The 24,865-nt window shown below is 38.2% G+C and overlaps 1 protein-coding gene across 1 annotated transcript in view; it reads left to right on the top strand.

The window, feature by feature from the left end:
* LOC122968068 (hyaluronan and proteoglycan link protein 1-like) overlaps nt 1–24,865 on the top strand; it is a 35,405-nt gene that overhangs the window by 4,124 nt on the left and 6,416 nt on the right. Inside the window, exon 2 of the mRNA XM_044333016.1 lies at nt 22,314–22,445. Within this exon, the coding sequence (XP_044188951.1) occupies nt 22,343–22,445 (103 nt within the window). The 5' untranslated portion in view covers nt 22,314–22,342. The remainder of the gene's footprint in view (nt 1–22,313; nt 22,446–24,865) is intronic.

Here is a 24,865-nt window from a genome sequence, read left to right as displayed (position 1 = left end):
ATGTTTAGCAGATAATGTTTATCATGTTCACCATTTTATTTCAGGGTGTTAGCATATTAACATTAGGGATGTGCAGAGAGCCCAGTATTTGTACCTGTATTTGTATTCGAATAAAAGTGGACAGAGGCTTAAAAATCCTGTTTTTGTTTTTTATTACGCTTTTAATTTTAGAAAATTAAAGTGTTACGATAAGTGTTCATGAAGCGTGTGTCAGTATCTTAGCTTTATCTCTGGGGAACACCCCCAACTCTGGGAGTGATGTCCAAATTAGGAAATGTGCGTCATGTAGCAGGTGGATGTGACTCCCCTCACTGAGACCTGCTGATAGGCGTCACAACGGAGCAGAGGAGAGACACTGAGATAGCGAAGTAACTGACCTGCACTCTGGTATGTGACGTGGTTTATTTTTCTTCCTGAAAACAAATAATTTTTGAAATATTTGTATGAAACAAATATTCGTAGAAAAAAACCCCCACTATTTGTGCTTTGCTGAATAATGTATTTGTATTCGGGCACACCCCTAAATAACATCTGCGAGACACACAAAGTACAGCCGAGGCTGATGGGAATGTCATTAGTTTTGTAGATATTTATTTATAAACCAAAGTACTGGACAGGAAATAAATTTTGACCTGATGATGGCGCTAGATGAAAAGGGGTCACCGAAGTTATTACAATTCTTGTGAATCAAACTTCATGGCAGTCCTTCCAATAGTACATCCGGCAATTCACTGAAATCCAGAAATGTCAACCTCATGGTGGTGCTAGAGGAAAAGTCAGAGTATCACCAAAGTTACCAGGATTCATCCTCTCGGGAGCATGAATGTCTCAAAAGAGCAGAGGTGTTGGGGCTGTTTGTAATCGCAGTGTCCTCAGTCGAGTCAAGATGAGGGCTCTTTTTACACATGACCCCCTCTCCTCACTACAGGGAAAGATGTTGAAAGATGTGTGGCTGTGGCTGCAGGTGTGCAGCAAAAGAGTGAGCAGAGTATTGACGGTTTAAGTACACTGCTGTTATTAAAAGCCTGTGTTGAATATCTGTTGCAGCGAGGGGAGTATGACGTGAGTGAACCAGCGACTCGAGTTGTCTTGCAGGCTGCACCGACTGTTGTTCATCCCAACTGCCCCTAAAACCACAAAATGTCGCTTTTACATTTCTGCATGTTAATCAGTGAGCTTTAGAGGTGCTGGTAGGTGTATTTTTGAGCTTTGAACAGAGACAGGTTAGCTGTTTTCCCCTGCTTCTTGGCACTAAACAACTGTTTTGATGTCTTCCAGTCAGGATTTCGACCACACAGACAGTGGCAGAATTTAAGTATTAGTATTACTGGATCTCTCTGGTGCTGCATTTGACACAGTCGACCACAACATATTACTAGACCGACTGGAAAACTGAATGGGACTTTCTGGCACAGTATTAAACTGGTTTGAATCCTATTTAAAGGACAGGGACTACTTTGTGTCTATAGGTAATTACACATCTGAGTGGACAAAAATGACCTGTGTTCCCCAAGGCTCCGTTCTGGGGCCTCTTCTGTTTAACATCTACATGCTTCCACTGGCTCAGATTATGGAAAACAACAAAATATGTTACCATAGTTATGCAGACGACACCCACATTTATATAACCATGTCACCAGGGGACTATGGTCCAATACAAGCACTGAGTAAGCGCATTGAACAAGTCAACGATTGGATGTGCCAGAATTTTCTGCAATTAAACAAAGACAAAACTGAAGTAATTGTTTTTTGGAGCCAAGGAAGAATGATTAAAAGTCAGCACTCAGCTTCAATCGATAATGTTAAAAACCACAAACCAAGCCAGAAATCTTGGTGTAGTCATGGACTCAGACCTGAATTTCAACAGTCAAATTAAGACAATTACAAAGTCAGCCTACTATCACCTGAAGAATATATCAAGAATTAAAGGAATTATGTCTCAGCAGGATTTGGCAAAACTTGTCCAAGCATTTATCTTCAGTAGACCTGACTACTGTAACGCTGTCTTCACAGGTCTCCCTAAAAAATCAATCAGACAGCTGCAGCTGATTCAGACGCTGCTGCTCGAGTCCTCACTAAGACCAAGAAAATGAATCATATCACTCCAGTTCTTAGATCTTTACACTGACTTCCTGTCTGCAAAAGAATTGATTTTTAAAATACTGCTAATGGTTTATAAAGTACTGAATGGTTTAGGGCTGAAATACATTTCTGATCTGCTGCTACGTTATGAAGCATCCAGACCTCTCAGGTCGTCTGGGCCAGGTCTGCTTTCTGTCCCCAGAGTAAGACCTAAACATGGAGAAACAGCGTTCAGTTTTTATGCTCCACATATATGAACAAACTCCCAGAAAACTGCAGGTCTGCTGCAACTCTCAGTTCTTTTAAATCACAGCTGAAGACTTTTCAATCAAATGATTATTAATTTCTTACACTGCACTGTAACTTCTATTCTTGTATTTTATACATGTCTTCTATTTTAGCTATTTTCTATTCTCTTAGCTCCTTAATGACTGTTTTTAATTGTATTTAAATGTCCTTTTATGGTTTGTTTTTTCAGCACTTTGTCTTGTTGCTTTTAATGTTTTATGTAAAGCACTTTTAATTGCCTTGTTGCTGAAATGTGCTACAACATCTCAACAACTGCTTGGACTCAATGAATTTATATTCATAATATCTATAATACCTGCAACTAATAAGGCTTTTCCAAGGAGGTCAACTGCACTTTTTAAATTTCTAGTCATGTTATCTCACCTCTTATTAGTTGCTGCATTTAAAAGTAACTAAATACAATGAGTCAATAAATAATTAAGTTTTATCTTATTTCAAACTTCAAGAAACCCATTAAGCAGAAGAAATGAGATACAACCCCAAAGCTCAGAGTATTAACCTGCTTCATATCAAAAGCAACACCAGACCGTGACCACCGCTGAACTTTGACCCTTTGGCTTTCACCTCTGACACTTTGAGACGAGGATATAAAGAGAAGATATAACACTAATCTATACAGCCCTCCTTCTTGAAAACACAGAGACATGCTGGGACGAAGAACCAGATTAACTTTTAACTGTATGGCTTTCTGCAGGGTCAAGGCAGGCAGTTAACAGAGATGGGAAAGTGTCATAAATTACCTCCTCACAGCGGGGTATCGGGGACGAGGAGAGAGGTGAAATTCAGGGTTCAGAGGGGCTGAGACGGTCGGCTCTTAACCCTCTGTAGCCCAGGTTCAATTTGGTTCATTTCTACCAACTTTCTAAGCATTCGTCTTTCTTTAGCAACCTTTAAATTATGCATGCATGTTTTGTTTTTCGTTTTTCAGCAAACTCCGCTGTAAGTCTAACTTCACATTTTCGCAATATAGCAAAGTATAAAACTACCAGGAATCCAAATGATAAGAAAAATGTACGAATCTTTAGTGATAATCGGTCAAAATATTATTATAGAACAGTTTAAGGTTGTAAGAGTATATTCTTTCACTGTTCATATACACAAATTAAGCAGATAATTGTAAGAAATAAAACTATAATACAGTCTATTTACATGTAGAGTGATTTTATCCCAACTTGTTTATGTGCCTTTTTCATTCAAAGTAAATGTATGTCTGTAAATCACTGAAGTAGTTACAAATAGTTTCACTGTTTATTGTTTACATTTGTTCTTATTATCAGCTTGTCAGTCATCTGTGAAGCACTTTGAATTGCAGTAACCTGTAGAAAGGTGCTATACAAATAAAGTTTGATTGATTGACTGACTAAAATAATGGTGCTAAAATGTCCCGGTAATGTACTGGTCAAGAGGCAAGTTGTAGCCTTCTCTCTACCCATGTTTCCTGTCTCTCTGCATTTTCATTTATCAAATAGAGACAAAGAAATGGCAGAAAAATAATAAAAATAAAACAGGCAAAAGCTCAGTAATTTCCTAAAACAGCTGGTTACTGTAGTTTCTATCAAACAAACAGGAGGAACGAGACTGTCCAAGACAACAGGTCATAATGTCAATCGCCCAAAAACGATCAATGGTTATGTTTGATTGACAGACGCCATCTAGTGGTCGTAGTGATGAGTAGTGATGAGTAGTGAGCAGTGATGCAGTTCAGATGACGTTTATATATGTGGACAGATTTCCTCATTCAGAAAAGGAGGGTGGATGATGACTTTAACCCAACAGTGGACTTTACCACAGGAGATGCTGTTCGTTTCCTGTTTCCAACCGTGAGTCAGGACAGTTTTTTAAAAAGTGTATTGTAGCCATGACGACGAAGGTGGCCCAACTTTAAGGAAGTAGTGACTTTAACCCAACACCACATGTTTCTCTAACCTTAACAAAGGGATCATTTTAACCCAAGTCATGATCTTTCCCTAAACCAAAACAGACCTTAACCACAGCGTCGTCACATCATAAAACATCATTATTGTTTAACAGTGATGTGTGAAGGTTTAGGAAAACACAGACAGATGATGTCCTGCCGATTACTGCCAATAGGGTCCCCAGATTAGAAAATGCTCCTATGTGTCGTTCTGGAGTCACATGGACAAAGGAGCTTTTTCATTGCTTAGTTTGGAGGATCTGTTGGGAGGAAATAGTGCACTTGTTTGGGGACTATTTTCAGCGGCGGATTAATCCACATTTGGCACTCTGGTGAGTATTTCTGGCAGCGAGACAGTGGGTGTTGGACTGAGTCAAAATAAACTACAGTGTGTGTGCTCATGGTAATGAAGGAACATGTCACCCAGTGCAGCGGTGCGACGCACTGAAGTGTTTTTGGACAACAAAGGAGCTCTATGGCACAGAGGAATAAGACTAAAATAAGATGTTAAAGTCTACTTCTACACCAGAACGATGTAATGAGCGAACAGGAAGTTTGCTGCATCTTATGTGTTTCTTGGAAATTGATATGGAGCATCCTGATTGGACATTAGACCCACTGTGCTTGATACTGAGGACTCTTTGTGGCAGTCATGGTGGTGTGACAGTGACGTAAAAAAAAAAAAACGTGTATTTTTATTTAGTGGACTGGTTTGAACCCACTACTTTAACCACAGAGGAAAATATATGTGCTGTGCAATGAGGAAACTGAGTGAGTTATTTGTGAATATCCCCCGGCTGTGTGTACAGTAAATACCCCGCCCATCACCTGGTACCCCCACAAACACATACATGCTCCCACAAGTGTCAGAGCCTGTGTGCTTTTTCTAGAGCAGGTTGTCTCACAGCTGCTGAAACCTGTTACATCAGGTTGTTCCTGCTCTCACAGAGATGCTGAATATAGCAGCTTTTCTGAATCATTTCCCATTAGCCCGAGAGCTGCAAAGCATCACAGAAAAGCTCTGTGATGGAAGGAATTACCTGGAAACACACTTGACTTAATTCAAAGGAGTTCACCACAGCCCCAAAAATGAAGCCTGTGTTTGGTTGGAGGGAAGACGGTTTTTTTTATAGGGCGGATTTATTTGAAGAATGATGCAGAATTTCTCCTTTATGTTTTTTGCTATTTTTAAACTTTGCTTCAGTCTGTTTTATTTAACTTTTAAAATTTGAATTTGAGGATAAACCCCTTGAGATGCACCATCTCATTTTCAAGGATACAAAAACATGACAATTAACAATTTAACAAATAAGTACATAATAAACATAACACACACTCAGAAACAAACAGGATTCTCACAAAATGCCCAAACCATCACATCTCTGCTTCACTACACTAGCTTGTTGTGCTACATATCACAACCTCTTGACTATATCAATCAATCAATCAATTTTTATTTATATAGAAGTCATTTTTCACATAGAGCAGGTCAAGACCGTACTCTTTAATTTACAGAGACCCAACAATTCCCCCATGAGCAGCACTTGGCGACAGCGGTAAGGAAAAACTCCCCTTTAATGGGTAGAAACCTCAAGCAGACCCCGGCTCTTGGTGGGCGGCCATCTGCTTTGACCGGTTGGGTTGAGACTGAAGTACTATATACTGAAGTACTTTGAGAAATTTACTATGTAGTACAAAGTCCAGAGGTTGTGATATGTAGTGGCGTCAGTGGCATCTGCCTTACACAGAACTACTCTCCAGAGACTGAAAACATGATTGCTGTTATTAGTCTTTGGAGCTGTTTCTAAACAAACTAATGTGACCAAACTCTCCATAATCAAGGAACATGTTTTTGGACAACAACAGAGGTTTACGGCACAGAGGATTAAGAGATATCAGGCTTTGGATACACACACAATACTTATTAGTAGATCAGTTCATTGTTGGTTTGGATCCAAACATGAGATTTGTTGACAGTAAGATAAAAATCACCAGCCTTATCCTTCAACATCTGCAAGACTGCAGGACTAATATTGACTGTACCAATAAAATTAAAGGGGAAAATATGAGTAAAAAAGAAAGAAATAAAACAAAACAATAAAATAAAGAAGTAAAGTCATGAAAAGAGGTAACAGATAGACAGACATTACTTTTTGTGGCTTGTTTTCTCAGAACAAAGGTGGTGATTATTTGAGTCTCTGCAGAGACGTCTTATCTGTTCAGCAGGAGCATCGGCGTCATCCAGGTGACCTGAAATCTTCTCCAGAGCTCTGCACAGCTGTAGTCTTCATCACTGTAGATAGCAGCACAGTAAAAGATCCACCACAGTCTGTCCTGCTATCTACACCATAAAACCGTCCACCCAACGAGAAACATCCTGATATGTTTAACACAAACACTTGTTTGTGTTTATCTGTCAAACACAGAATTCACATCCGTCCTACAGACAAAGTGCTTGTTGGATTATCTGACAGCGTCCTCCACCTCTAACCTTACTGACGTTAAATCTGGGGCTGTGATGACAATTTGCGTAACTTTCCGAAACGACAATCCAATAATCACGCCCACGTTACACAGCAACACAATCAGTGTGTTTACATGCGCTTAAATATACTTGTTATGCGTAAATACAGCTGAGAACCCAGCGTCATTGTGCACATACTCGTTTTCGAAATTTGTGTATAACTGGAGGATTAAAAAGTATTTCGACTAGGTGGATGATTCAGTCCTAATGTGCTTTAGGAGCTGAATCATCTCTGGCCAACACTGGAAGATCTTTCTTGTTGAACTTCCACTTTTGCACAACATAAACAGAAATGTTAGAAAACTCTCTCCAGCTATTCTGGCATGGAAACTTTCTGGTGTTGTTGTTGCCATCAGAGTCTGCTGTTAACCTTACTTTCTGATACTGCCGCCACCGGTCATACACTGCATCTATTTTATTGCCAATGTTATTGTTTTATTCTTTAGTAATTTCAAATATTTTAATAATTGTTAAAGAGGACATATTCTGCATATTTCCAGGTCTATATTCTGGGGTTCTACTGGAATATATTTGCATGATTCCCAGTTAAAAACTCCTTATTTATCTTCTACTGGTCCTTTATGCAGCCCCTCAGTTCAGCCTCTGTCTGAAACAGGCCGTTTTAGCTCCTGTCTCTTTAAGGCCCGCCTCCTGATGAGCCCACACTGTTCTGATTGGTCAGCTTCAGGAAGCTTCCTCCGGCTCAGGAGGCTACGTAAACAAACTATAATAGGATTTCACTTATTTTTCTCCTTCTTTACTCTAAAGGGAAACTTCTCAAATATAAGCCAAGTGATTCCTTCCACCCATCCATGTCATATTAGAGTTTTCATAATTACAGGTTTCCAACTTCTAAATAGTGTTCATGTCAACATCCAAGCCGCAAATTAACCAGGCAAATCAGATTTTTTTTATTAAGTTCTCTGACAGTACCCCCGTACCATCTGTTCATATGAATGAGTGATGAAGTTAGTAATGTAACATTATCTAAAATCTACAAAAGAAATTAAACAGATAAAAGTGTTCCTACTATTTTGTCTACCCCTTTAACATATATGAAGGGGCAAAATATTAGGATCACTTTTCAATACAATGCACTCCAGTACACCACCACCACCCACTACAACCTCAATAATAAAGATAAAGTAGAATTATCACCTTTCTGACAATTTCAACAAAAACTGAAAATGTAGAATCTTTGTAAAAGTGGAATTTATGGCAGAGTTGTTGTATTGGATTACATTACATTGCACAGGTGTTCCTAATAAAATGCTTGGTAAGTTTATAGCCCAATCTTAAAATTAAAATAAGGCTACTATTATGATGATTGGGCTGGTTCTAGGCTTTGATTGGGCTACTTTACTTCTTGTGATCACATCATTTAAGTGTAATTTTTAGTGTAAACTTGGGTTTCTACATAACAACATAACCTTAAAGCTTCATGTAAATACATAGGTTTTATGGTTTTCTTCTTAAAAAAGATCTCCCCTCTCTGACAAAAATGACCCAGAAACACGATACAATGCTCGACATCATGTTCTTTCTGTCTTTTTCAACATATATCAGTGTTAACGTCAGTAAAACATGCGTGTAATGAAATCCATACGTGTATCTCGCCGCCTCCAGTGCTGCTGTGGCCTCTTACATCACACATGCACCCATCTCTCCACAGTGATATGTCGTCAACTCTTTTATGTCTTGTCTCTTTTCTGTCTGTAAATATCCCCTCGGGTCTCTCAGATTTTAATGTTTTAGGGGTTTCACGGCTCGTTTAGTTCTCTCACTGAAGGAGGTTTCATGAGGGTCAAATGGCTGCTCGCTGCCTCCGTCATAAATATCTGTCGACAAAAGTCTCCGGTGTTACTGAGAACTGAGGTCTCAAGGGACAGATGAGTGTGATCCTTAAACATTTGTTTATACAGTTGTGAGCCAATACATCATTCAATTCCTCCAGGAAATTCTGATTTTGCGATCACAATAATTAACGTAAATTAAAGACATCTCCACAGTATTTGCAATAACTTGCAATTTTGCTAAATTACCGCAATGATGAATGAAATGGCCAAATCAACAGACTGTTATTGATTTGATTCAGTTGTTGCATTTCATGTTGTGGTAGGAAGGAAGTTAATACATATGACTCTTCATTGGTAGTATTTTTAAAAAATCGCATTATTTTCCTGAGCTGCAGTTTTACTGCAAAAAGAGCACATAAAACATTAGAAACTGTATAACAATTTTTGAGAAAAGCTGCTGTAAAATCAAACATTTTGGCCACAATAATCACAAAAACTCTGCGAAATCCTGGACGGACTGTTGATTTACTCTAACATCTATTTAGTAACTTATGTTAGCTTGCTAACTTTGTTATTGTTAGCTTGCAGGCTAAAATGCCTTTGCTTCAATTACAAGAGTTTATACAGTGTTGGTACAACAGTATGCACAAAATAATTACTAATACCTGTACTGATGTAGTTTTATGACAAAAGTTAGCTGGAGGTATGGAGCTAGCTAAAAGCGCTAATGCTCAGTGTAGCTTGTAGTGTTTTCAGGTTTTCAAGACAGCTAGCAGCTAGTAAGCAGGCTAGTGGAAAAAAGAATGAGCTAGTGAAAGACAGAGTTTTGAAGAGTTTCCTCATTCTGTATTCCCATTTCAAAATCTCTTTCTACGATAAGTGTCACAAGTGACACACAAGTTAACATAGAAACATTCTGCTTAATGATATAACAATCCTACAGGTTTATGTTATAATCACCAGTTTCAACTATGCAACCCGGTAACGTAATGCTGGTTGAATTTACGTTTCTGTCAACATCATGAGAAATTTTTAATTAACGTATTCGGCAAATTGCAAAAATGTTGATACTGAACATATGCGTGAAATTTTCACAACGTACCAAGCTCTTGGTTTCTTTTAACCAAAATATCTGATCTTGCAGTACAATATTCACTAGTAGAAACTACAACAATGTTAAACTTTTTATGGTGATGTTTAGATACTGGTAGCACTTGGTTAAGGTTAGCAAAAGATCTCGGTCTGTTTAATACAGTTGACCAGCTGACGTCACCTCATTGTCCATGCCCATAAATGGCCGTCCATTCTGTAGCCTTGGTCACTAAGGTTGTTGCTGTGGTGTTTCCATGTGTTGTTCACGTTGTCCACTCTCATATTTCAGATCTGATTCAGCTCTAACATGTACATATGGATCTCAGAAGTTTATATTTGGAGTAAAGAGGAAGAAAAAGAAGTGAAATCCTGCTACTATAGTTTGTTTACGTAGTCTCCGGAGCCGGAGGAAGCTTCCTGAAGTTGACCAATCAGAACAGAGTGGGCTCATCGGGAGGGCGGGCCTTAAAGAGACAGGAGCTAAAACGGCCTGTTTCAGACAGAGGCTGAACTGAGGGGCTGCATAAAGGACCAGTAGAAGATAAATAAGGAGTTTTTAACTAAACACTCCAGTAGAACCCCAGAATATAAATATAAACCTGCAAATGAGCCGAATAAGTCCTCTTTAAAAAAAACAATGAAGCTCTTTGAACTCTGTTTATTTGAAAATAAATCTGATGCCCTGGGGTGGTTTCAAGGGTCACTGTGTTGTGCCTACGTTAGATCTGCTGCTTGTGAGGTGACAAGCACCCCAGGAGCCGTGGGTTTTATAAAACAGGATAAATGAGAACCTCCTGTGTCAGATTAGGATTTGGCTTCAGGTAAATCAGAGGTCAGAAAGTGATGGAGAAGAAACAAATGGTGTTTTTGTGAAAATTAAACAAGAGAAAAGTTTGTGTGTGTGTGTGTGTGTGTGTGTGGTGAAACGGTCCAGAACAGAGCGGATGATTTATTCCAATGGAAGAATGTGAGAATTAACCAGAGAAATGTCCCAACTGTAACCTAAGAGAGCACTGGGAAATGTTTGTGAAATCTCTTTGTGGTTTCTCTACACCACACTTGAATCCTTGCTTTGTTATTTTTCTTGAGCCGGTTCAATGAAAGCATATATTCATTAACACAAACAGGAACCTCCTCTAAAGAGTGAATCATTTGGCTGTAAATTGAGGTTTGAAGAGAGGGACAATGAAGAGACTTTATGTGAGAAACTGTGGTTCGATTGTTGATGCCAGATATAATGATTCTAGTATTTCAGTAACAGATTAGTGTTTTTAACTTTTATTGTTTGTATCCTGTCTTGCTTCAACCTTACGCATAAACACTGTGTTAATGTGCAGTTTATAGTCGTTTTTGTTCTGTTTTGTGTTTCTTCATGTCCACATTTAATGTTTGTGGTTTGAGTTAGTGTTATATCGTTAGTTTTCTTTGTGAATTTGTGGAAAAGGGTTTTATGACAGAATAAAAACACTGAATTAAATCAATGTGGTGCCACTAAACATGCAGTCAACAGGAGGTAGAAGAAAGTTTTGTTTCTGCATGCAAAGTATCAGATACAATTATGGAATTAAACTATATTTTTTATATATTTTCCTTTAGAAAAAAATGATTTTGCTCACGAAGCTGGCATACTTGACATTACTCAGTTATTTAGTCGGTGTGTTGTATGTATGTCTTATGTCAAAAAGATTCTGTCATTTAATTAGAAGTAGTGTTGGGCAGATTTGTCCCTGATTCACCCGTCCTGACAATCGGAGGAGAAAACTGGTCGGCCCAGATTATCTGGTAATGAGAGGGGTTTAGATTCAATCTTAAACATCCAGAACTGCTTGCAGACTCGTCAGGGCTACCCCGATCATTTCAAACATGTTTGATATTTAGGATTTAAACTCTAGATGATTACATCACTACTTTCTGAGCGGGACCACAATAAGCAATGAGAGAGAGCTGATGGTGTTGCCAAGCAACAGTGAACATTCCAGCCCTTGTAGGCAAACGTTAGCTAGCGTACTACTGTTGACAGATATTAAAACTAACAGTTAAAATCTCACCTCTAACTCCAATAATTTTTAATGCCAAAAATAATGCCTAATATCCATTCATTAGGAAATCAGTAGCATTTGGGTGCTGTTCCAAAACGTGGAACAGTGCCCAAACTGTGTCGTTGCCAGGGAAACTCTTGGTAACGTAGCTCTTTTAAGGAATAGGGTAATGTGTGTGTGGTTGAGCGAGTGGCAGAAATGTGATGATGAAGGTGAGCAGAGCAGAGGAGAAGGTTAGCAGTAAGTTGTCAATCTGGCAGTAAATGTACAGTACAAGCTGCAGTGTGTCAGTTAATAAATGCTGCAGCTTCTCAAGACCAAGAAAAGTCTCGGCTGTTGTTTCCCCAACTGTTGGAAAAGTGAAGGGGGTTAGCTCCAAAGTTAGCAACAATGAGTCTCTCCCATAGACTGTATAAAAATATGGACGTAGTTACCGTGACGTCACCCGTTGGTTTCTGAAGAGAGGTTTTGAAGCTCAAAGTGAGCCACTCCAGCCGTCGCCATTTTGGCAGTGCATGACGCTGCCTAACTCTTAGCCAATCAAAAGTGGGCAAAGAGGCGGGCCGAATGGCTGAAACAAGCCACCTAGCAGCTGGCGGACCTGTCACTCAAAGCAGCCATGTCCTTCATTATGCATAACTTTATGGCTTAATAAAATTTAAACGGGTGAGTTATAAAAAAATTCACCCCCCGTACAGTTGTCATGAAAGAGGAAATTAGCTACAGAGACCAAAACCGTTTTTTGTACCAGGCTGTAAACATGTTTATTTCTGCTGTAAAGTTGGACATTTTAACATGGGGGTCTATGGGGATTGACTCGCTGTTGGAGCCTCAAGTGGTCATTCAAGGAACTGCAGTTTTTGGCACTTCTGCATTGGCTTCATTTTACAGCGCCAGAGGTTGCCGCTTGGTCTCTCCTGAGTTTTGCTCAGTGCATCCATCCCACCCCTACCCCCCTGAAGGCTGCCACCGCCGCCACCCCGAAGCAGTAAACCAAGGAGAAACACTGTGTTTGAATAGTTTAAATGTGTGCAGATCAGAGATTGTGGTTAAGTTATTTTGCAGAAGGTAATTGAGCCATTAGATGCCTGAACTTACTAAAAGTGTTTATTTTTTGGAGGAGAGGTTAAAGGTCATTTAAACAAGGCTCTAATGCAGCACTTTACTGTGCAGTTGTATGTTGGTTTTTTTTGCTTTAGTTAACAGAAACTGTAGAGACGAAATAAAAGAGAATCACCAAACAAGGAATGGAAACTTTTCACTGCATGTGCCAGCTGTACGTTTTCATGACGGTTTAACTTGACAGGTTTGTTCTCTCCTTGTAATGTGTGATGTTCAGAGTTTGCCAAAAATCCTGCAGGTCCACTGTCTACAATGCTTTAACAGTTACACCCAGGCTCAAGCATTTATATGTTTAAAGATTTTACCTCATTGTTCAAAGGATAAATCCGGTGATACTCTAAATGTTCTTATTGTCAACAAATCCCATAAAAGGAGCCAAACCAACAATGACTTCATCTACTCACAAGTATTGTGAGTGATATATCTTATTCCTCTGTGTTGTAGACCTCAGTTGTTGTCCAAAGACTATTAAAAACACATCAGTGAGTCACTCCGCTGCACTAAGTGACATGTCACTTCATCATGAACACACATACACACGCTGTAGTTGAATGTACGGCTTCAACTTCATCGATCAGCCTGCTGATTATCTTTTAAAATAATAGTTTTGTTCACCACATTTTCCCCTCAGTCGAAGGTAACCTATTCACACGGCTTGTTTTGTCCAACCAACAGTGCTAAACCCAAAGATATTCAGTTAATCATGTAATGCAAAGAAAAGTGACATTTCCTCACATTTGAGAAGCTGGAAGCAATAAATGTTTTAGTCATTTTTGCTTGAAAAATGACTAAAATGATTAACTGATTATCAAAATTGTTGCCAAGTTATTTTCTGTTCATTGATTGATGGACTAATTGTTTCAGCTGTAGTTTATTTTGTTCTCACTGGAGCACTAAATGTGGATTCATCCACTGCTGAAAGTAGTCCCTAACAAATGCACTATTTCCTCCTATTTGAGTAACATTTGCCAAAAACTACAGTGAACATCTGTTTCAGGAAATTACTGAACCTTTTTTTTTTTAAAGTGAAACTTTATATTTGGGAGGTGTTTTTAAAGATTTACACCTTCAGAAAGTATTGAGAGATGGACCAACGTGTTGTTGGTTTTGGTCTTTTCATGGGATTTACTGACAGGTAGAAAAATATAGAATAACACCAGCATCATAGTTTTAAGATCTTCCTGGTAAGATATACGGTATAACATGCTAAATAACAATAATAATAAGTACAGTGCTTTTCAAAGGCACTCAAAGATGCTTTACAGAGATAAACAGAATGGCAAAAAGAAGTTACAACAACAACAACAGCAGCAAAGACAGAGTGTTAAGTAGAGAGAGAATAAAAGACAAAATAACCCTTAAAGAAATGATTTATTGAACAACATCAAGCAGTATGAAACTAAATATTTAAAGGGTTGGAAATCCCGTGAGGCAAATAGCTGCCTATCAAGTTTATTTTATCTCCATGAGGAGGCATTTTTGTTTGTTTAACCTCCTCCACTCTCTCGCTTCTTACCATAGACACATTTTTGTCTCTTTTGGGGGGAGATAGCAGGTCAGCAGTATCTGCCACATAGAAGTGGTGATACATCATCTGAAAGCTGGGAACCTGAAGATTCATTTGAGATGCAGTTCAGCACTGAGTGTCAAGTTTTTCTAGTCATAAATCTGTAATAAACATTGTTTTTTCGTTAGGCATCTATTCAAATTTTGAAAGTTTAGAGTATATAAGGACTTAGAACATTATGATGGAAGTATATAGTATATAAGTATATGCATGTTCAGTTATGTCTCATAAGTTGTTGCAGCAATTTTTGGGTTGATACCATTTGTTACACAGATTTGGTGCAAAATTTAACTAGTTTTAACCACTCGAGAATTGATAAAAATGGTCAAAAATCCCTCCAAAATACCACATTAAGACACCAAGACCTTGAGGAACACCATAGAAAAATTCATGCTGTGATTTGGTTTCAAAAACTTTTGAAGTTTGGAAATTTCTGTAAGAATTGCAGAATTTTTGGCGAACACCTTTTTTTCAAATACCATTTTTAGAAAAGGTGAAAATAACACATTTATACTGCATGCAAAAAACTGAATGATTTTTGCCCAAAACTGCATGAGATTGGGCGTGTCCATAAAGGGGAGACTTGTTGGTACCCATAGAACACATTTTCATCCAGATATCTTGAGGTGAGAGGTCAATGGACCCCTGTGACATGGTTGGTACCAATGGATGCGTTTGGTCTTCTAGTTTCATATGATACCAGTATCTTCACTACCTTTAAACCTGAGCCTGCTACAGCCTCTGAAAAGACAGTAATGTTGGCTGAGGACGCCAGCATCCTTGGTAAATGGACTAAACTGGACTTATATAACGCCTTACTGGTCTTCTGACCACTCAATACATGTCAACATTCACCCGTTCACACACACATTCATACACTGATGACAGAAGCTGCCATGCAAGCCCATCAGGATCTAATCTAATACACACTCACACACTCACACACTGCTGGCACAGCCATCAGGAGCAATTTGGGGTTCAGTATCTTGCCCAAGGACACTTTGACATGCAGACTGGAGGATCGAACTGCTGAGCCACAGCCGGCGCCCCCAAACTCCTTGTGGAGTTTAAGTGGTAAACCCCTCGTACTTGTTGTGAAAACATTTATTCATACTTTTATTATGCTTGTTTTCTGCCAAAAATGACATGAGATACGCTGAGTTTGTGTTCAGTTGGACCTTTTGACCATCTGACAAAGCGGACAGGAATGTGGCCATATCTTCATGTATAAATATGAGCATATTAATAGTTATGCATGGCTGTGACATGTGAGTACAAAATCTTGATGTAATCTTAGGAATACATTTATTGTTTGTGTGGGTGTATTTCATTCAGTTTTTATTATGATTTTAAGAGGAAGGAATTCACTCAGGCTCCACAACATCATCAGATAACAAACAAGACTCCTTAGTTACTACTGTTGATAATGAACTATATTTACCCTCCTACATTTTATCTCTAATCCTAATGTTTTATAACTAACATTTATTTCCATTATCGATTAATCTGACAATTAATTTCTAGATTAATCATTTTGTCTATAAAATGTTCAAAAATAATGAAAATGCCTGCTTTAATCTCTTAGAGCACATGATGTCTCATTCAACTCCTTACTGGCAGGCCTCCCTGCATGTACACTTAAACCTCTGCAGATGATCCAGAACGCGGCAGCGCGTCTGGTCTTCAATCAGCCCAAAGAGTCTAGTAGGAAGGGGGGGGGGTTCCCATGCACCCCACTGATATATTTTTCTAACTTAGTTTTTCGATGATGAACAAATATACAGCAGCATGATGAAAACATAGTATTGCTTTTCACCTCTGTAGCTTGTCCTGTCATGAAAGATGAAACTAGTAGAGGAACATTTTCCTTGTTATTTTGACTTATTTAACTCATATTTTGTTAATTTTTCCCTATTCACTGTCAATTTTAGTTGACTCCAGAATTTGCGTGGACCGTATAGTTTGGTATACATGTAGACAGTTATTTTGCAAGATTATGAGTGTAAATTATACAGACTTCTTATTCTTTTAATATACCAAACTAAAAATCTAAACAAACTAAAAATCACTACAATAACCATCTCAATCAATTCCTCATGCCTCATTTGTCTCTGTATGATGTCTTGTTCAAAAGTTATGTCAATTTTCAATTTCCGCCAGAAATCCAAGATGGCCACAAAGATGGCCGCCAAATGGACCCATGGGACAATATTTCGAGTTGGGAACATGAAAATTTGTTTACTAGACACCTTGAAGATTACAAAAAACTAAGTTAGAAAAATATATCAGTGGGGTGAATGGGAACCCCCCCTTCCTACTGGACTAAAAACAGCACATGTCACCCGGCTGTTGATATCCCTCCACTGGCTCCCAATACCCTGACACTCACTTACAAAATAGCAACTAAAACGGCTCCTGCCTACCTGAACTCCCTCATTCAGGTCTACGCTCCCTCCCGCCCACTACGCTCTGCCAACGAAAGGCGCCTGGTACCACAACAGGGCCCTGAGTCACCAACTAGACTCTTCTCCTCTGTAGTTCCCCGGTGGTGGAACGAATTACCAAACTCTGTTCGATCTGCAGAGTCCCTCTCAATCTTTAAGAAAAGCTCTTTCATGAACACCTCTGCACTTGATGTACTGTAGGGAGACTCTAATCATTGTCTTGTTGCACTGCCTGTTGGCATCTACGTCCTATCGGGCCCAAACTTAAGCTTTATGGCACTTTACTGGTGTTGTTGTGACTAGATCCTTGCTTGTGTTGTATCAGTCTCATACGTACGTCGCTTTGGATAAAAGCGTCTGCTAAATGAAATGTAATGTAATTTTGTCTGATCAACAGTCCAAAATCCAAAGATATTCAGTTTACTGTCATGTGTGACACATAAAACCTTTAAATCTTCACATTTGAGAAACTGAAACAAGCAAATATTTGGCATTTTTTCCTTAAAGGATCAGTCAGGTGATTTTCTATAGTTTTTTCTTCTCATCTCATGTTTGGATTCAAACCAACAATGAACTGATCTACTAACAAGTATTGTATGTGTATCCAAAGCCTGATATATCTTATTTCCCTGTGCTGTAGACTTTTTGCCCTGAATTGAAGTAATCTATTGTCCTGGAGAGAACAGCAGGACTCCTCCCAGTTCCCAACTGGTGCTGTGAACTGGCCAAAACAGACACACATACACACACTCATCGAGACTGTGTTGAGAAAGATTTATTTGAAAGGACAGCAGTGTGTGTTTGTGTATACACATATGTGCTAGCGTGCATGTTGTTGACGCATATAAATAGAGATGTGAAGTGAAGAAATAGTTCTATTATGATTATTATGTGGAAAATCATATTATTACAGTTGGTTTGTTCTTATTCAAAATCATTTGGGAGTTCACAAATTACATCAAAACCACCAAAACCAGTGCCAGAGGGTTCATTTTAGCCACACCAGCGCTGTCCAGCTGGAAATATCTAAACAACTGTTGGATGGATAAAATTTTGCACAAACTTACATGTTTCGCAGATGATGAATCCTACTGACTGTGGTATTCCTCTGACTTTTATTCTATTACTGTCATCAGGTTTACTTTGACTAAATATCTGCAAAACTACTGACAGTCTGATCAGCCTCAGCTGTACTTTGTGTTTAAATTAAGCTTTGGTTAAAGTTCAACAAGGAAAATCTCTTCTCACGCATTCTGCCTTTCAGTGGAAAAGTTTTCAGATCATTTATTTAAGTAAAAGTATCAATACAGCAAATTAAAAATACTCCATTACAAGTCCTGCATGAAAAATCCTACTACAGTAAAAGTACATAAGTATTATGAGCTTGATGTAGTTAAAGTATTGCAGTAAAAGTACATAAGTATTATGAGCTTGATGTAGTTAAAGTATTGCAGTAAAAGTACATAAGTATTATGAGCTTGATGTAGTTAAAGTATTGCAGTAAAAGTACATAAGTATTATGAGCTTGATGTAGTTAAAGTATTGCAGTAAAAGTAGTGGTTTGGTCCCTCTGACTGATATATTATATTATATATGACATCATTAGATTATTAATAGTGAAGCATCAGTGTTAGAGCAGCATGTTACTGTTGTAGCTGCTGGAGGTGGAGCTAGTTTACACTACTTTATATACAGTTAGCTAGTTTAGTCCAGTGGTTCCCAACCTAGGGGTCGGGGCCCCTCCAAAGGGTCAGCAGATAAATCTGAGGGGTCGTGAGATGATTAATGGGAGAGGAAAGAAGAAAAAACAAAGTTCTGATACACAAATCTGTTCTCAGTTTTTGGACTTTTTCTCTAATCTTTGATTTTTGCTGAAATATTGGATCATTTGAACATTTATTGAAATGAAAGCGTGTGAGAAGTTTAGAGGGAAAAATCACTATTTGCTGGAGCTGTTAACAACTCATAGACATGTGAAATGTGACCCCGACTACACACTGCTTTTTGTAAGACGTCAAAAGACAAAAAGGTTGGAAACCACTGGTTTCATCTTTAACAATGTGTTGTATTTTAAAAGCTTGTTATATTATCCATTGTGTCAAATCTTCATCTGAAAAGTAACTAAAGCTGTCAAATAAATGTAGTGGAGTAGAAAGTACAATATTTCCCTCTGAAATGTATAAAGTAGCATCACATGGAAATACTCAAGTACAAGTACAGTAATTGAGTAAATGTACTTAGTTACTTTCCACCACTGCACATATTTTAATCCCTGGCTAAGAGAGGAACCTTCAACATGTTGTTTGAGGACAAATAGGTGACTCACACACACCTGGCCTATAAAGACATGTTTACCCTCCACACAGATGGATGCTGAGGAATTCTGTTGTCTGTGTGAAGGACTCATTAACAGGCCTTTTCCACAGATCTCACACACGCACTGATGATGTTTTCACCATGTGTCACTTCTCCGTCATAAACAGCTGAGTGTGTCTGAGTTAAACACCTGCTAATGGAGCTAATGGAGCCTGAAACTGTTCTCCTGCATCATTTCTGCTGCTGCTGCAGCCTCCCTCCCTCCCTGCTTTTGGTTTCCTTTTTTTTTTTTTTTTCTTCATGCTGTATCTCACTGTCTTCATCCGCTCTACTCCATTCTCATTTCACACATCACCTGCTCTCCACGCATCCTGCAGAACACAGTATTATAAATCCATTGTAATGTTATCTTGTCAATGCTGTATTCTTTAATTGGTGTTCTATTCTGCAAACATAACATCTATTGCATGTCTGTTCTCCTCTGTTGCTCTTGCTGAGGTTTCTTCTATTTTTTCCCTGTTAAAGGATGTTTTTTAGGGAGTTTTTCTTCATCTGAATCGCTGGTCTAAGGACAGAGGATGTTATATATCCGTACAGATTGTAAAGCCCCCTGAGGCCAATTTGTGATTTGTGATATTCAGCTAGACAAATAAAACTGATTTGACTTGAACAGTCTGACTCAAAGTTTTTCTCCTTTTAAAAAGGACATGTCACAGCTCCCAGCGCTCCACCTACTTATCGCTGCACTCCCCTCCTTCCTTGTCCTGTTCGGTCCTGGTATGCGTAATGACTATTTTCAGGCAGGGAGGGTGAACTAAGTGATGTGTGTGTAACTGGCACAGTGTGTGTGTGCGCTGCAGAGCTGTTCTGCTGACTGCAGGGGCTCCACCTGGCAGAAGGGGGCCGAGGCATCAGCAAATTGGGATGGAGTGAATGAAGATAAGGGTGGGAAAAGCGGATCAGTCTGAATGACTACCCCTCCACTCATCCACCCACACACACACACACACACACACACACACACTCACACACACACACACACACACAAATTCATACACAAGCCTAAAAAGAAACACACAGGAAGTTACGGAAGTTTGAGTGTGCCAATAATAAAATTAAATCATTTAATCAATCTTAAGTTTGATTTTACATTTGTGTAGATTCAAATTTTTATGTTTGGAAATGAAGAATTTTTCCAAGTGTTCTCTGTATAAAAAGTAGTTTAAAGCCTTTTGTGTCTACAGAGGGAGCTGCTGTGATAGATTACCTCAAGTGATGTCACTTGAGTCAGGGTCGGTTGGGGCTGAAGACTACAAGTTTGTAAATTAAAAAGTGAGGTTACCAGACCTCTGTAGCTAGCTGCTCATCTCTGCTGGAGGCTAGCAGCTCCAGGCTACATTAGCCGCTACTAGCATCACACATACAATCTGTACATTTGAGTGAATCAGGTTGAGTTGCATTGTGGGTAATGTAGGCACCAGGTTTTAACAAGGAACAAGAATGTGTGGAATAAAAAAGATGTCCATCATGACTAAGACAATGTTAAAGGAACACAATTGTGCTAATGCCAAAATGAAAATAAAAATAAAAACTACATAAATAAATATTTTTTAGTATAAGTGTTACATATAGCATAACATTGCCATAATGGTAATGAAATGAATGTGAACTGTATATGTGAAAAAGACTTTTAGGCATTGGCACAATAAGCTGAAACTTTTTACAACACAGATCATATTTGACAATAAAAGGTAACATCAAGCTACAAATTTATAATATCTTGTATCATACGAATGCCAATCTTCTTTTCAAATTATACAATTTTACATTTCAGTAAATTATTTTAAAATTATTGTTTAACTTTCATTTCATCACTACAGCTGTTCCATAAATTCACACCTTTAATTGAAATACAATTATGTTTTACATTAGTTCTAACTATTTGGTTTTTTAAACATTTTAGATACTTTCAAGTAATCATTGATTTCTAGCTCCATACTTGACTTAATCTTAATTTAATAAACTGTGAGTTTGTTTGTTCTTGATAAATCATTTTGTTTACAATTCTTTTATGAAAATTGGATTTTTATTTGTTTTACATGTATTTCTTCATACTTTCACACAGTACATTATATATGGAACAACCTTGAGGGCTTGTTAGTTACAGACATTCCAGCAGCCCAGCATGAAAATGAAAGTTTGATTTTTGAGGGGTTTTTCTTTGAGTTATTGAGTCTTTTTTCAAATTTCAATTTTTACATCTTGAAATTAAGATTTCAATTTGATTATAATGATTTTATTTTAATATCGGCACCTCTGGACTTCCATAAAATGCATCCCTCAAGTGGAGGTAAAATGGTGAATCCCTGTGTTTTTTGGGGGGGATCAGAATGTGTAGAGGATGTGCTGCAGTCGGTGTGTGTGTGTGCGTGTGAATGAAGCCTGAGGTGGTGTTGGGTGGTGGTGATGGAGGGGAGGGAGGGAGGGGAAGGGGGGGAAGGGGGGGTGACGCTGCACTGTGGCACATTCCTTCCACCTCAAGTTGTGGATTGTCAGTGTCATCGGGACATGCTGCCTCCTCGCACTGTTGGATGACACAGACTATTTACTGCACAGTATGTATATATACTGTATATATATATATGTATGTATACACTCATGCTGTGCGCTTGCATGCGTGTGTTTTTCAGCTGTACCATGTGTGGTCCTCTGTAGCATGTAGCTTCTTGTGGGACATCCAGTTTGTGCACAGAGGACGATGATGCTAATCTAATTCTAATATGAGTAGTCATGCCTTGTCTTTGTGTTACAAGTTTGATTTTTAAACTGTGTGTTTTGTGCAGATGTTCAGTCATAAGGATGCAGACTGTTCTGCACTCCCACAGTAATAACAGAGCTCTCAGGGGGAGAAACAGCACTGCAGATAGAAACACTATCGAACTGAACTGTGCCTGCATTTACAGAACATTCTTGTAATTTATATGAACTTTTCCTTTCTCTATGTCTTACACTGATGCAAGACATAGCTGACTGATAACTACAAGAAGACTCTTAAAGGATCATTTTACAGTACATAACCCTCCCACCTCCTCTCTCTGTCTCTGCAGTGATCGGACCCCCAGTTTGGTGAGTGAAGATGATTCCTGTGCTGATCTGTGCTTTGATCTCGCTCGGTGTGGCAGACAACTTAAACACTCTGTATCCTGAACTGGAGCACTCGAGAACCATCTATGTCGTAGGTGAGTGTACAGTGTGTGTTTTCTGTCATTCGCGTTATTATTTTCTGTTTTAGTGCAGAATCAAGCGAGGCCTTTTGGTGTGTCTTTTTCTGTGTTTCGTACCACAACACTCACTCTGCAGTGTCATTAGTTTCCTCAGTTTATCTTGGTGATAAGACTGCTATGTGGGGAATAATTTGCTCAGCAAGATAAGAGATTTATCTCATGTGGCTATCAGTACTCACAGATGAAAAGTTTGTACCCGTCAAGTCTTCAAAAATTGTAAGAAAAACACAGCTGAGTTCTGCAATTTACTTTAAGTCTCCCTATTTAACATTTATAATCAGTATATAAGCAGTTAATAAATGGTCAATAGTCAACAACTATAACTCCTCCTGTGGACACACATTAGTGGAGGCTGCTGTATAAACAGATAATGAATGACAATATAGTAAAACACAGTTGTTGTGATAATATAAAATATGTTTTCATAGGAGAAGTTACTGTTGTTGACTAATACTGAATATTAATAAACACTTAAAATGTACTTATAGCTGATCATAACTACATTATAGTGTGTTATTAACCATTTATTTACTGTTTATATACTGATTATAAATGTTAAATAGGGAGATTCAAGATTCAAAATTTAGTTTATTGTCATTTTCTTGTGTATTTGGATACACAAGAACACAAAATGCTGTTCCTCCCAGTCTACAGCAGTGCAACAACAACAGAAAGGATAAAGATATGCTGTATATTTAAAAATTTCCTTTAAAAAAAACAACAACAAAAAAAAACATAAATTGGATGTAGACAGCAGCGAGTGACCAGAACTGATGGGGGAGTGAAATAATCCATTTTGCTGTCCAGAGAACATACAGTAAAGTAAAGTGTTGCCAATATGATAATGGCATATGGACTAAACCATGACTGCCTACATTTAAAATTTGAAAATGGCACAGAGAATTATGTTGTATTTAGTAATTTGGAAGAAGAAGAGAAATAAGAAGTAACTAATGTAACTAATGATTAACTGCTAACCAAAAGTTGCAAACTAACTCACAACCTGACCGATCATTACGTTAATCAGTAACCAAAATAGCCAACTAACTAACTAATTAGGGATGTGCAGAGAGCCCAGTATTTGTATTTGTATTTGTTGAGGCAGCAAAATTATTTGTATTTGTATTTGTATTCAGATAAAAGTGGAAAGAGGCTGTTTTTGTTTTTATTACACTTTTAATTTTAGAAAATTAAAGTGTTACAATAACTGTTAATGAATAAACTACCTTATGAAGGAGGTCAACACATTGGGTCTTTAACTGGAGTCTCTCAGATCATAGACGACTGCGCTGACTACTGAGATAAAACTTTACTCATCAACTCATTGCAGACAGACCTCTACCTATTCATACACCCATAACACAGAGACAGCACACCGTGTAATGTGTACGAAGGAACTTCAAGGGCAATTACTGCTTTGCACTTTTCATTTACTGCCTATTTTCTTACAATTTAACTTTGTGGAAAGGAGAAGGGGAACAACAGGTTATGGAGAGTCCCTTGGGAGCATTTTGCATGTGTGTCAGTAGTTCAGCTTTATCTCTGGGAAACACCCCCAACTCTGGGACTGATGTCCAAATTAGGAAATGTGCGTCATGTAGCAGGTGGATGTGACTCCTCTCGTTGAGACCTGCTGATAGACGTCACAGCGGAGCAGAGGAGAGACACTGAGATAGTGATGTAACCGACACGCTGCACGTATTTGACATGGCTCTTTTTTTCTTCCTGAAAACAAATAGTTTAAAATTGAAGTTTGAAATATTTGTATAAAACAAATATTCATAAAAAAAACCACTATTTGTGCTTTGCCAAATAACGTATTTGTATTCAGGCACACTCCTATAACTAATACTAACTAACTAACTAACTAACTAACTAATTAAAAAGTAGTAACCCATTAATTAACTCACTGTATAACTACTGAACTAGTAGCAACTAAGTATTAACTAAATACGAATGACTAACTAACCGAAAACGAATACCCAACCAATTACTAAACTAACTAGCTAACAGCCAACTAACTAACTAACTGTCTACATAATAGCTAAAAAGTAACTTAGTACTCACAAATAACTTCCTAAGTCATAGCTAATTATTTACTTGTACTTACTAATAATGACTGACCACTAATAACTACCCAACTAATAGTCAACTAACTGCTAACTAAGAACTAGTAACACTAACTAACTAACTAACTGCGTGTCAGAGCTGTAGTGACCGTAAAAGACACATTATCACATCACATTTGATTTATTGGCTTGATGCTGCAGATTATTAGTGACAAACATCAGTGTGATGATTCAGGAAGTCCACTGAGGGAGCAGTTCACAGGAGAAACACTCTCTCCCTCTAACAGCTCAGTACATACAGCGGGA

Source organism: Thunnus albacares, chromosome 18 (assembly GCF_914725855.1).
Source record: "Thunnus albacares chromosome 18, fThuAlb1.1, whole genome shotgun sequence".
Classification (NCBI taxonomy): domain Eukaryota; kingdom Metazoa; phylum Chordata; class Actinopteri; order Scombriformes; family Scombridae; genus Thunnus; species Thunnus albacares.
Note: the sequence above shows the minus strand (reverse complement) of the source record. Positions and strands in the feature narration are given on the sequence as shown.